Raw genomic sequence first — 13,967 nt, 5'->3', positions numbered from 1 at the left:
TCCAAATTACAATTCACAAAAAGCAATGTATGGCAAATGAGTTATGGCATTGTGATAATTATGGCCTTGTCATTATGATTTATGACCGAAAACAGAGAGTGATGAGGTCAAAGGTTGTATTGCAAGAGTCTATGCATGTAATAAAACTGCGGCCCAGTAATCCCACAAGAAAATGCAAACACGCTTGGCTGTTGTGAATTTGTTCAAAAATGTATATGGGGAATTACAATAATTGGAGTGGGCCAAGTGCGGGTGTTATGGTAAATGCAGATTTGTAACGTTCGTTTGAGCCACATTATCAATTACTTTGGGCCACGTCCCTTTAACAGACCCCCGAGTTTTTTCATGTCATTTAAAGCCCTGGTGTGGGGTGGGTGGATATTTGTCGGAAGGCATGCCTCGATTGTATCTGGCCGTATGCACGACAATGCGCGCGTGCCTTGCCACAGCCCTATTTTGCAAGTGTGAGAATATTAAAATGGCTTGTATGTACTAAAACACTGGCCTCCGGCATCGCCTGGTTGCTTGAAGTATCCCAAGCCTCTCGGCGTGTTTACGCCATTGTTTAAAGCCACAGAGGGAGCTATTTAGTGTCCCCGTGACAGACACTGGATTACCCACAGGGCGACAGAGGAGAGAAGGGAGCTTTTGTGCTGTTGAGCACAATGCCCGTGGGCACCGTGATAGAGAGTTGCTTTTTTTTTTATTTCTGGTTTCATAGAGAACGCACCACGAGAACATCATTTCATGTGCAACTCCGCCGCCCACTCAGGGTGTGGGAGGTTCTTGACAGGTAGCCGTGACGTTGTAAAAGCCCACCGTCCTATTTATTGAGGTTCACTAAACAGTAGTTGAGTCTGGACTGGTGATTTCTGTCCGACTCTGCGGTCCTCTGAGAACGAAGACATGGCGAGCCCATATATCGTGCGCTTCTCCTTCCAGCAGCGCACAAACGCCGTGTGCGTGGTGGGAACGGACGTCAGCCTGGATGTGTACGGGTAAGGAGCCAGTGTGCGCCGTCCGCAGGTATCGCACATCTCTTCTGTCGAGGAGCAAATCGATAACGGTGGTTTTGCAAGTCTGCTATGTACTATAGTCTTAGGAAAACTATTACCCCGACACCTAGTTGGGTAGTGGTGTTGCAAGTGTGCTATGCGCCCTAGTATAAGGAAAACGTGCCGCCTGGCCCCTAGTTGGGTAGTACTAACAGCAACAACCAGGGCTCAGGGGACTCCGGGCTGCGGAACGGTGGTCACTACACCTGTTGCACCATTGATACCTACGCCCCTAGTTGACAATGAGGAACAGGCAAAGGCACACTTTTGGAGCGACCTACGACTTTATGTCACCAGGGCATCATATTTTCTAGCGCAGGACAGTTTTCGGAATCCGTTGCATGCTGGTACTTGCAGTTCAAAAGGGCCAAAACAACACTTCATGGCGTACATAAACGTGTTACGTTGACCCTGAAGATTGCGCGGATTCTGTCCTTGTGGAGACCTTATTAAACCATACCGTTACATGCAAAATTGCGTTTTCTCAGTTATGCAAATTACATTACACCTAGCATTCTTGCATGCAAAAGCGTAGGAGGCATTTAAATATTTGAGCGCGGGGGTGGGGTGGGGCTCGACAGTCTTGAGAAGAGCCTTGCCAGGGGTCTGACTTGGCTCTAAGAGCAGAAATACGAGTGGAGCCATCAAAAGTTGGAAATCAAACCACAAATGTCGTAAAGAAATGTGACAACGTAAAAATGAAAGAAAAAGTATCCGCATTTCTGAGTTCGAAGTAAGCACTGGATCGAGCGATATTTATTGAGTGTAACATTTTTTAAACAAGAAACATTCAAGAACGTTCTGATGTCATGTCCGCGTCACGTGAATGAATGAAGATCCATTTGTATAGCGCAACAGCTATTTCACTAGGTAGCGTCCTGGCGCTTAGATCAAAAGCAAACTGAAGCTGAAATTTCTAGATCGGCAACCGTAAATAGATGTTTTAAACCCGATTTGAACACCTGCTCAGAGTCAAGTAATCTCAAAGCTTCCAGCAGCGATTTACACACTTTGCCTGCCAATTCAGAGAAGGATCTAACACCTGATCTTAATTTATGACACATGGGCATCTTTTCTTCATTTGCAGACCGTAGTGCCCTAGCAGGGGAATCTTGCCTTTTCTGTAGGTACAAAGGTCCTCTGTGGTGCAGTGCTCTAATAAAATTTAGCTTGCCCTTGAATCTGATCCTCTAGTTAATTGGAAGCCTATGTAACTTCTTAAGATTCTTCTTAGTAGATTTTCTTTTAGGACAGTTCAGAATCAAAGGGGCAGCAGCATTGTGTACTACCTGAAGATTATTCAGCTGTGTACTACCTGAAGATTATTCGCTTGCAGTCCAAAATAGAGCATGTTGGACGTGACCAAGGCATGCACCGCTGATTTCCGAGTATGTCTAGGTAGTAGCTTTTAGAGTCCCTTTTTTTTTTCATGATCTGAGTAATGTGAAACATAATAGTTTGGACTTGAGGTTTGAAAGATAAGTCTTTATCATATTTAACACTCAGATTTCTCGCCTCAGATTGATAAATGTGTGTGTCTCCCAGATCTTTAGGCCAGAGAATTCGGAGATAATCGGGGTTGGATTCACCTAACACTAACATTTCAGATTTATCTGCTCTCAGTTTCAAGCAACTAAGTTTCACCCACTTGGCCACCGTGGTCAATCAACAATGAGCCACCATGTTCTCTATTTGGTAAAATGTTAGCATTAGCTGGGTGTTATCTGCATACAAGGCCAGGTTGAAGCCCCATTGGTCGACTATCTTCCCCAACAGCACCATGTAGATGTTAAACAACAAGGGACTCAATTGCAAGCCTTGAGGGACACCATATTCACGCTTTATGAAACATGAGGTAAAAGGAGAATCAAAGATCGCTTGCTCCCTCATCAATAGGAGGAACTTCAACGAGTAATCATGGCCTCTTTCTGCTTCTGGTCTTTTCTTTCTTGTGTTTCTTAGATTCAAGCTTGGCTGCATGTGTTTTGTTAATCACTGGAAATCTCAAGTTTGTCTACAAGGTAGGATGATGTGCTGGAGATGACAGTCCTGTAAATGTCAAAGCTGGTGTTTGAAAGTATTCAGACCTGTAGGGGAGGCCAGTGATTTCTCCAAGGTGGGAGTCATCTGGTAATACTTTCTCAGTCTGTTGAAGGGTTTTGCTGCTCCGTTGATGTTCCTCAGTGTTGTAAAGTGCAGGTCAGGTATCACAGGTGTTCTCTGACTTGCATAGTCCTAAATTTTAAAATAAGCAATGTTAAGCTTACCACAACGAGAGACGCACTCACTCACATCACGCCCAGGAGGCAGGAGGTGGAGCTTGGTGCTCGTGCACTGCCGGAGATGCTTGAGCACCAAAGCGCGGCTGGAGTAGCTGTGGCCGGAGCTGAAGCCGGCTTTTGTGAAAGTGAGGCACTGCAAGGCGGTAAGGACTACTGCACAAACCTGCTGTACGAGGCCCCAGTGTGAGAGGCACTTATCTCGCTGCCAATCGCCCCCCGGCCCGCTTCTAAGTTTGGGGGGGCGCAGCATGGTGGCGTTGTTGGGTGCGACTTCTTTTGTGGAATCTTCTGCTTGCCCCTCCCACCCCGCCCCACAGCCTATCTAGTTCCCTCAGGCAGCAGTTGCTGGTCCCCGGTACCTGGACTCCTGGGCCTGTTCGTGTAGGAACGCCAGGGCCTGAAGGGGACCACGCAAGGGCTTCGTTGGGCCAGCCACTCTACCTCGCGATGGACGGACGGCCCCTTGGTGGAGAGGACTTCGGGCCTGGGTCAACAGTGTCCAACAGGGCCCCTTTTATCACTCCCTCATCAGTTGGTCGGGCAAGATGGGTTGACTGCAGGCTGCCGCGACCCCCCCCCCCCCCCCCCCACAGGATCACAGCATTCCCCGCCACCTAGCCCTCCGGCAGCCCAATGGACCCGGACTTCAACTGGCAGCCTTCATCCAATGTTACCAATAAGGTCTTTTAGTGGGGCTGTTCCCAGCCCGCAAACTGAGTTCATTGAAGGCAAGCTCAATGATCAATCGCTTCTTGACCTTTCTTGTCTTCAATCTGATTCTCTGAGCAGTGCTGACAGGGAATTTAACCCTGTACCTTCTCCTACGATTGTGGCAACTGGTTCGGCCTGGCCTCAGCTTCTGCAAACCCTCCAATCCACTGTGCTGACTTTGAACTATCACTCTGACAAACTGGACGTCCAAGTTGATCTGCTGAGCACATTGGCCTCCTACGTAGCTGGTATTGATCAAAAAATTGAAAATCTCTACCCAGCTAATTACTAGAGCACAGTCAAGCTCCAATTGTGCACAACCAACATGTTGTTCTACTATTGTTGAAAGCCTTTCATCTTTACCCCCTTTTTTTAAGTTTGGTTGTATGTGAAATCAAGAGATTATCTTTAGCTTCTGTGCCCCAGGTGCCGGCGCTGAACCTAAGCACCCTCCCCGATTTGGCCCAAGGGGGCCCACTCAATCAAAAACATCGGACGACTTCTTTCTTCCAGCCAAGAGTGTAACCTCCATCAATCTTCCTCGGCCACTTGCTGCTGGAGTCCTGGAGCATGTTATTGCGGCCAACGGTGCTTTCACAACTTCTTCCTTTCCCGAACTTGAGTCCATGGTGCCTGCCTCTTCCTATTTTCCTTGTACTCCTGCACAACCTGTTTCGGTTCAACCAATGCCCTTAGGAACTGATCCCGTGGGTCATCTGCTGTTGAGCAAGAGGGGAAAAAAAAAAAAAAGACTCCGTAAACAACGGCACAATAGGCGCAGCCGACCCCCACAAGGACTCTCAACAAATGTTAAACTGTTGGTTCGTCCTGAGGCGCAGCAGCTCTCGCAGTTGCAGAGTGCCTCCAGTGTGACATCACCATTCAATTTCTTGTTGACCTTACCTGTTGGCTCTCCCCTCCAGATTAAGCCTGTTAAGGACCATTTGGGTGGGACTACTGTGCAGGAAACATCTCCTCTTCAAGGACCGTTTGATCTCGGCTGAGAAAGGCAACCAAGGCAGTGTGTCTGTTTCGGTAGCTCCGCATTGGGATAGTGGATTGCCTGCTTGCCCTGCTGCCAGACTGATTGTATCCAAAGCTGTTCATCGGTTCACTGATGGTGATGTTTTGGACCTTGGTTCTTCCAACGTCCTCAGATTGCCAACTGATAATAGAAGCAGCCCTCCTGTAATTCTGCCACCTAGCATGTGGCCCGTCTCTGCCGATATTCTGGCTTTGGGGGGCTCTGTGGATCTACTTAATGTAGAGGAACTACTACATCCTTTATTCCCCTTGTGTCCCTCCACGATTCCATTGGATCACTCAACTCTTAAACGTGTGTTTACCCCAGAATATCGCTCCAGGGGCCCTCATGACGTATTGAATAGGGGAAAAATTTTGAGACTCTTTAATGCCATCCCGGATCTTAACTACATTGGTTCCAAGGACATTGCGTTCATTGCATTTTTGGACGCTAGGGGGCCCTACCTAAGGGACTCCACCTTGGTTTCTGTAATTTCTGCCACAATAGCTCATTCTATTCTCTATAAGAGAGGTTTATTTCTCTTGTGGGGCATTACAATAACTCCCTGTAAGGAGTCTGGTTACCCTCTGTTACTATCAGAATCCCTACGGGGGCACCTCTACTTTTAACCGCTCTCTTCTCCCCAGGGGTCTGCTAATTGGGATTGATTGCCATCTACCCTCTTGCATGGACGTCCCTATTGACCCTCACTGGTGGGTGGTTCCGCGCAAACACTTGGATATCTGTCCCTTTGTTCATAGAGCATCAATGGGGTTGCGCAAAAGTTTGCCTCGGCTGACCTCTTAACATTTTTGAACAGTTACGATGTAACCACCCTTCAGGATACCTGGGCTGAGCACAGCTGTCCATTGCCAGGGTATTTAGAAATATGGAAATCGACCCATAGAACGAGCAAGAATGACCGTGCTAAGGGAGGATGGCCATCTATGTAACTATTAAATGGGAGTATATTGCCACTGGTTTGGGATGATAACTGGATTCAGGGGATTGTCATAAGGAATGGGACTGCACAGCAGACTCTTATAGTAATTAATGTTTAAATTGCTCCCGGAACAAAGGAAAAAAGGGGCAGGCTGTCTCGACTGATGCAGATTCTGGGCAACTTAGTTGGGGGGAATACCCATGTGGTAATTGTCCTATAACTGGCGATTTTAATACAAACCTGTTTCAGGAAACAATGGAGGCTCTTGAGGGTCCCTATTGTGGTAATCGCCAGTTAATTCCTGATCAATTAAGGCCCTAGGGTTGTCTGCATTGCCCGTTGGCAGAGTATTTAGTAACGCACCTTAATAGTATGGGCTTTAAAGTCCTGAATGGCGTTTACCTGGCGCTGCCCCCTCGCCCCCCAGTGGACAAGATCAGACGGTCGATCCCGCTCCTTTTTAGACTATACCATATGCAAAATTTAATTCTTTCCTTTCATTGAAAGCTTTTTGATTTTGTCCCGAAGTGAGAGCGATCATTGTCCACAAATTGTATCTATCAAATCTAGATTTTCTGCACATGATGTTATGCGGGCAGTGGGTGGGGGTGGTTTGTTTCGAGTCACTAAAGTGCATAAAATGGAATGCTTCTATTGACTGACTGTAATAATATTTTTGACTCTGAGGGATCAGGCTGTGCGACCCCAATTCAGTTATGGGTTAAACTTTCTTGCCTTTCATGGTCAAAGTTCCACCAATCTGCACGTAATTGCGCTCCATCCCGGTCCTTTGTCATCTCTAGGGAAACTAGGAATCTAAAGAAAGCGCGTAATAGGCTGGCAAGGGCAATCAGAAAAAGTCCCGATTCTGAGTGTTTATTCATTGAATATAAACAACTGAGGAAAGATTACAGGAAGGCTGTTTATGATGACCATCAGTCCCATCTTAGTCACTTTTGTGCTAAACTTTTAGGTGCAAGCAAAAATCCAAACCCCGTGAAATTTTGGTCCCTTATTAACAATTTAAATAGCAACCAAAGGGGCACTGGCGTTGCTAACATTTCAGAAGGAGCTAGGACTTCTTACTTGACTATCCACTTTTCCGCTAGCGAGCAGGATAGGAAACTGCTGGATGAGGGTGGCCCATAGATCTACTGTTGCTTTGTTTAATACATGTCCCTTGTTTACAGGGTCTTCATTTCCCTCGCAGGGAGTAAGGAAGTTCTTTCAATTAAGTATCCCCATATCATCTCTAGGGTTAAGCAATTTGGAGCCCCGGGTCCCAATGGCCTTCCACAGGCACTATTTAAACAGGATCCTCCCTTTTGGTCTAACCATCTTGCACATTTGTTCGAGCACTGCCTCTTGACTTCAACAGTACCTGAGTCCTGGTGTGGTGCCGAAGGTCAGATCCCGCCAACTTCAGGATGATAGCCTTGCTGGACAATGAGGCTAAGTTCTATGGTAGTCTTTTGCTGCAAGATCTCCATGCCTGGGCTGAATCAAAGGCTTTAGTTCCCATTGTCCAAACAGGGTTCTCCGCTGGTTCCGGCACTTCGACCAATCTATTAGCACTTTCTATTCTGATCGACAGGGCGATTGTGTGTGGTCTGATGCTGAATTGTTTTTTTGTGGATTTTAAGGCAGCATTCGATCGGATCCCGCAGAGTGCCCTGTGGACTAAACTACAAAACTAGGGCATCCCCCAGTACTCCTGGGTGCTATCATAGAACTCCATACAAACACCTGGGTCCGTATTAAGCTTGGTGATGGTTGCTCCCTCTGTAGGAAAATTTCCACCACCAGTGGTGTGAAACAAGGTTGTGTATTTGCTCCCCTTCTTTTTAATTTGTTTATTGTAGACATATCAACGTCTCTTGATGCCGTTAACTCCCACCCCCCCACCAAGATTGGAGGCCTTAGGCTTAGTCATCTGTTTTATGCCGACGATCTTGCACTATTTAGTTGCACTGAGATTGGCCTCCAACGGCTGCTTAACCAACTTGCATCTTATACTTCTGCGAATCAATTTGAAGTCCATTTGCTTAAAACAAAAGTGGTCTCCTTTGGGAGGAAAAACACTCTGGCTTTAGTTGGTATTATAAAAGCTGTAAACCTGTCTTTGACCAGTCTTATAAATATTTAGGGGTACACTTTGATTCCAGGGGCAGTTTTGTTAAACATAAGAAGGAAATTGAACTTAAAGCTGTGGCATTGCAGGTGGCCTTCTCCAAACTATCTAAGTTTTTAAAGGGGCCGACCCTTCTTCCCCTAATGGAAGTTATGAGAGTAAAGATTATCCCCTCGCTGGCCTAGGGCCAAGAAATTTTGTTGGTCAAAGGTTCTTGTCTACTAAATAGGCTGGTCAATAAAATCTACAAGAGAGTCCCTCATGTCCTGCGCCTGGCTTCATCTGCGCAGGTACGGTTGGAATTTGGGCTTCCGGATTTGGTGGCAGTTGGTGCTGGTGCTTTTTTGAAACTTTACTGTAAATTGCGTCAGGCCATGGACGGTCATTTGAAGGCAGTTTTGTGACAAGAAATTAGTGAGTCGAAATCATAGTGTACTTATTCTCTTTTCTTGGTTGAATGTAAACGGCGACTAGATGCTGGTGATCTTTGAGCATGTAACCCCCCCATCTCTTTGTTTAAACTAGATATTAAAAGGCTTATTCAATTGTACTCCTATCATTCAGACTGTTCCCTTCTTGTTCAATGGAAGCATGTCTGGGCAGTAATTAAATCCTTTAAGCCAGGTATGTCTTCTAGTTCTTTCTCTCGCCCCTATGGGTTCTGGTTGAAAAAGGCATTCGTTGGCCTTAAGGAGGGGAGATTGTGTGTGTGTGTGTTTTTTTTTTTTTTTTTTTTTTTTTTTTAAACATCTGCCACAATGGCAGCTATCCCCTGGAGATGGTGTGATATGTAGAGGCTGTAATAACGCAGATGAAACCATTGATCATGTGGTTTTCCTGTGTCCAGCTTTATTCAAGGAGTGTAGATTCTTGCTTCGGAGCAAATGGAATGAACTGGGAATCTGCTCCTGTCGACAGGCTATCATCCAGTCTTTGGACCCAGGCAACCCAACGTTAAATGTGTTATTGACTAAATTTTTATTAAAATTGCACAGTCTAACTTCAATGGCACTGCGAGCAATGAACCAGTATAATTGGAATCTTTTCAGCTCTTGCCATATTGCCTGTAATTGGTTAGGTCGAGGAGCTCTAACGGCATATGTTGATGTTTAGGGCAATTACTATTTAATGCACCATGCACTTTAGGGCTGTGCCTACGCATTTTGTCTTTGTGTACTATGCGGGGTTCGGGGTTGGGTTGTTTCTTTTATTTCTACATTGCAGGATGTCTTTCAATTTTAGACAGGATTGTCTTTTTTAATGTCATGTGTGCCCAATTTATGGTGAGTTTTTAGCATGAATTTAGTCTCTGAGGGTATTTATTATCGATTGCTTTTTCTTTTGTATTGGATTTTATTATCTGTACAATAAATTATTATTCATCATCAAGTTCAACAATCACCCGGTATACTTGGGTTTCATCGACTATAAGTCTGCATTTGACATAGTCAATAGGGGGTGTAGGAAAGCAACATCTTTTTGGCATGGTACCCCCAATTTCTGCCTGATGTCAGTGTGTTTTTACTGTCACTGGGATCCTGCTAACCAGGACCCCAGTGCTTATGCTCTTGCCTCTCAAATTTGTCTCTAAATACTGGTAACCCAGTATTTAATCCCAAATTGGCATACTGGTCACCCCTCATAAGTCCCTAGTATATAATACTTAGGTGCCCAGGGCATTGGGGTTCCAGGGGATCCCTATGGGCTGTAGCATTACTTTTGCCACCCATAGGGAGCCCTTACAAAGACTTCTACCGGACTGCCATTGCAGCCAGTGTGAAATGGTGCACGCACCATTTCACAGCTATTTACACTGCAGAAGATCACTTAAGTCACCAATATGTCAGGCCTTCTAACCCTGAAGGTTGGGTGCAAAGTACCTGTGTGTGAGGGCATCCCTGCACTGGCAGAGGTACCCCCACGCCATCCAGGACCATTTTCCCAGACTTTGCGAGTGCGGGGACACCATTTTACACGTGCACTGGACATAGGTCAATACCTATGTCCAACTTCACAATGGTAACCCCAAATATGGCCATGTAAGGTGTCTAACAAATGGGATTTGTACCCAAATACTGATTCTAGTATTGGTAGTACAATCCCATGCACTCTGGGGGATCCACAGTAGACCCCGAGTACTGACATACCAGCCTCTGAGCTTTTCCAGGCAGTCCCAGCTGCTGCCACCTCAGACAGGTTTATGCCCTCCTGTTGCTTGAGCAGCTCAAGCCCAGGAAACGCAGAACAAAAGATATCCTTTGGTAGAGGAGTGTTACACCCTCTCCCTTTGGAAATAGATGTTACAGGCATGGGTGGGGTAGCCTCCCAGAGCCTCTGGAAATGCTTTGAAGGGCACAGATGGTGCCCTCCTTGCATAATCCAGTCTACACCAGTTCAGGGACCCTTATTCCCTGCTATGGCACAAAGCTGGGCAAAGGAAAGGGGAGTGCCCACTCCCCTGTCCATCACCACCCCGGGGGTGGTGCCCAGAGCTCCTCCAGAGTGTCCCTGGGTTTTGCCATCTTGGATTCCAAGGTGGTGGGGCACTCTGGGAGCATCTGAATGGCCAATGCCAGCCGGTGACGTCAGAGCCCTCTCCTGATAGGTGCTTACCTGGTTAGGTGACCAGTCCCCCATTTCAGGGCTATTTAGGGTCTCACCTCTGGGTGTCTCTTCAGATTTGGATAACATGACTCCAGCAGGAATCATCTGCATCCTTTACATCAACTTCTGCTGATGGAACTGCAGCTGAAAACTCCAGGAACTCTACAAACTGCAACAAAGGAGCAAAAGCGACATCTGCAACATTGTATCTTCAGCTCCTGCCAGCAACTCCAACTGTTTCCAGGTCATGCATCCTCTGAGGACTGCCTGTCTTCAGCCTGCACCAGAAGAACCGAAGGGATCTCCAGTGGAGTGAGGGAATCACTTCCCTACTTCAGCAGGCACCTCTGTGCAGTGACGACTGGTGCCGTTGGTCCCCTCTCCGGATGACGAGCGTGGATCCAGCAACACAGGTGGTGGACTAAAGTGACCCTGACAGACCCAAGGTCCAACTGTCCAACTTTGGTGGAGGTAAGGGCTTGCCTCCCCACACAAGACAGTACCCCCATGAACCGCGTGACCTGCACTTGCCAAGGCTTGTGTGCGACCTTCCAAGATGTTCTTTGTGCACCGCACAGCTTAGGCCCCCAGCACTCCATCCTGGGATGCACAGCTTCCTGAGTGGTTCTCCAGCGGCGTGGGATCCCTTTGTGTTGTTCTGCATGGGCCTCCATTTGCACTTCCTTTGTCCCCATGCTGTTGGACTCTTGTGCATGCTGTCTTTTCTTCTGAGGGCTCTCTGAGTTGCCGAGAGCCCCCTCTGCTCCCCCTCCTGGGTAGAGGCCACCAGGTCCCTCCTGGTCCCAGGCAGCACCATTTTCCACTAACCATGAGTTTTGCGTGTGCCATGGCTTGTTGGCGGAATCCAGCAACGCAAACCAGACTGCCATCATCCATCCAGCATGGAACATCTTCTGCACCAACCAGGAACCTTCACCTGTCTTCTTGGGTGCATAACTGACTTTGTCTTCTCACCGGTGGTTCTTTTTTGCACCTCCATCCGGGTTAGCAGTGGCCCCTGTTCCCCCTGGACTCTTCAGTGCTTCTTGGACTTTTTCCCCTTCTTCATCAGGTCCAGGAATCCATTGTTGGTGTCTTGCAGTCTCTTCTGGTTCTTGCATAATCTATCACAACTTCTTGTGTGTTTCAGTAAACTTACTGTGATTTACTCCTGTTTTTCTGGGGTGGGTTCTATCACTTACCTTTGGTGTTTTCTTACACTCCCAGGGCCCCTCTACACACTACACTTGTCTAGGTGGGAAACCGACTTTCGCATTCCACTATTTTAGTACATGGTTTGTGTTCCCCCTAGGCCTATTGCCACCTATTGTGATTTTCACTATTTGCACTGTTTTTTTTTTTTTTACTGTTTACTTACCTGTTTTTTGGATGCTAGTGTACATATTGTGTATATTACTTACCTCCTGAGGTAATATAATCTCTAAGGTATTTTTGGCATTTGTGTCACCGAAAGAAAGCGCTTTGCTTTTTTTTCTTTTTTGGAACACTGAGTATTTTCTTTCATGTGTATGAGTTCTGTGTGACTACCGTGGTATTGCAAGAGCTTTGCATGTCTCCTAGTTCAGCCTTGGCTGCTCAGCTACAGCTACCCCTAGAGAACCTGGGTTCTAGACACTGACTACATTTCACTAAAAGGGATAAGTGGACCTGGTATTAGGTGTAAGTACCTCTGGTACCCACTACAAACCAGGCCAGCCTCCTACAGAGGGAAGATCTGGCACAAACTGGCTGCTTTTAACATCCCAGGCGATCTCCTGGAAGTGCTACACAAAGACACATGGATCAGAATTAAAACTGGGGATGGCTCTCGCCTGTCCTGGCCAATCGACACTACTCCAGGGCCCAAGCGTGGCTGTGTTCTTGATCCAAACTTATTCAACATTTTCCTGGTTAACCTTACTCCAGCTTTAAATGCAGTGAATTCCTAAGCTGGGGGTCCATCTATCATATCTGCTGTATGCAGATGACTTGGTCTTGATCAGTAGAACTAAGGTCTTTTGGATGTCACCTCAGTCTACTCAGGCATGGTTGGGCTAATAATCAACAATAAGATGACCAAGATCCTTCTAAATCCCCACCCTAAGCAACATAAACCTATGTGGGCCTTAAACCAAGAAAAGATGGGGGTCACCAAATGCTTTAAGTATCTTGGAGTTCTATTTAGTGAGAAGGGGAGATATGGGGGACCAAATAGAAGAAATTAGGAAAAAGGGTCTCTTCTTAACTCATGGGCTGCAGTCCCTCCATACAAAATTGAAAGACTCTACGCTTACATCAATCTTGCAAGTAGCCAAAACAAAGGTCTTTCCAACTCTAGCCTACGGAAGTGAAGTCTTGCGGGGGCGAGACGGTAGTATCCTGGGCAAAATGCTACTTAAAATCTATAGGCATATTTTTCCAGTTAGCCTCCTATTCATCCCCAGAGCAAATCAGGATGGCGTTTGGCATTGCTAATAAGTCAATTGCATGAATGCCTTTGCAATATGCTGCCATAAACTAAAACCGGCAAAGGGATGCTCACTTCGTCACTTCCTTTGGTCTGAATTGGATACAAACACCAGCTCCCCAGCCAATGTCTATCTGCATGAGGCTCTCACCTGCTGTCGTTGCTAGCTGATAAGGACTCTCTCTCTCTCTCTCTCTCTCCCGGATGACGCTTCAAAATTATACAAGGCTAAAACCCAGAGGTATCTAAGTGAACCTTTTAACAATTGGGCCAAGATCCAGTTCATGAAATACAGGCTGGATCTATTGCCCATCTTATATCACTAGCCTGCATTGAAAAGATCGGGGACAGATGAGCCTTGCCAGTTATGTGCACAGAGCCAATAAGACATTGTTTACGTACTCTGTGTCCCACTCTCTTAAAGGATTGACACAAGCTTCTCCGGTGACTATTAACCGCGAGAGGAATCAGATCTTGCAGGAAGGCAGTGATGGCATGCTTTGAGCACCTGACACTAGCTCAACTGTGCTCTGGTGCAGTTTTTTCAGAGATTCAAGAAGAAGTTGGGCTCTGATCCAGGAGGCGGAAAGGGCTTGGGGTGAACATGGGTCATACTGTTTTCTTCCCAGGTTTTTGGCCTTTCTTGACATAACAAGGGTTCTGTGCTTCTGGGAGCTTTACTTTAATTTTATTGGCCCGCTGCTTGCAAATTGTATTCCACCCCTTTCTTAGTTTCTTCATGCACACGCT

At 46.6% G+C, this 13,967-nt stretch overlaps 1 protein-coding gene across 1 annotated transcript in view; it reads left to right on the top strand.

Annotated features, from left to right (window-relative positions):
• The first annotated feature begins 621 nt into the window (after positions 1-621).
• The window catches only part of LOC138300897 (protein-arginine deiminase type-3-like), a 385,604-nt gene continuing 372,258 nt past the window's right edge, over positions 622-13,967 (top strand). The window contains exon 1 of the mRNA XM_069240756.1: positions 622-998. Within this exon, the coding sequence (XP_069096857.1) occupies positions 907-998 (92 nt within the window). The 5' untranslated portion in view covers positions 622-906. The remainder of the gene's footprint in view (positions 999-13,967) is intronic.

Source organism: Pleurodeles waltl, chromosome 6 (genome assembly GCF_031143425.1).
Source record: "Pleurodeles waltl isolate 20211129_DDA chromosome 6, aPleWal1.hap1.20221129, whole genome shotgun sequence".
Taxonomy (NCBI): Eukaryota; Metazoa; Chordata; class Amphibia; order Caudata; family Salamandridae; genus Pleurodeles; species Pleurodeles waltl.
This window is presented reverse-complemented; position numbering and strand designations above follow the sequence as displayed.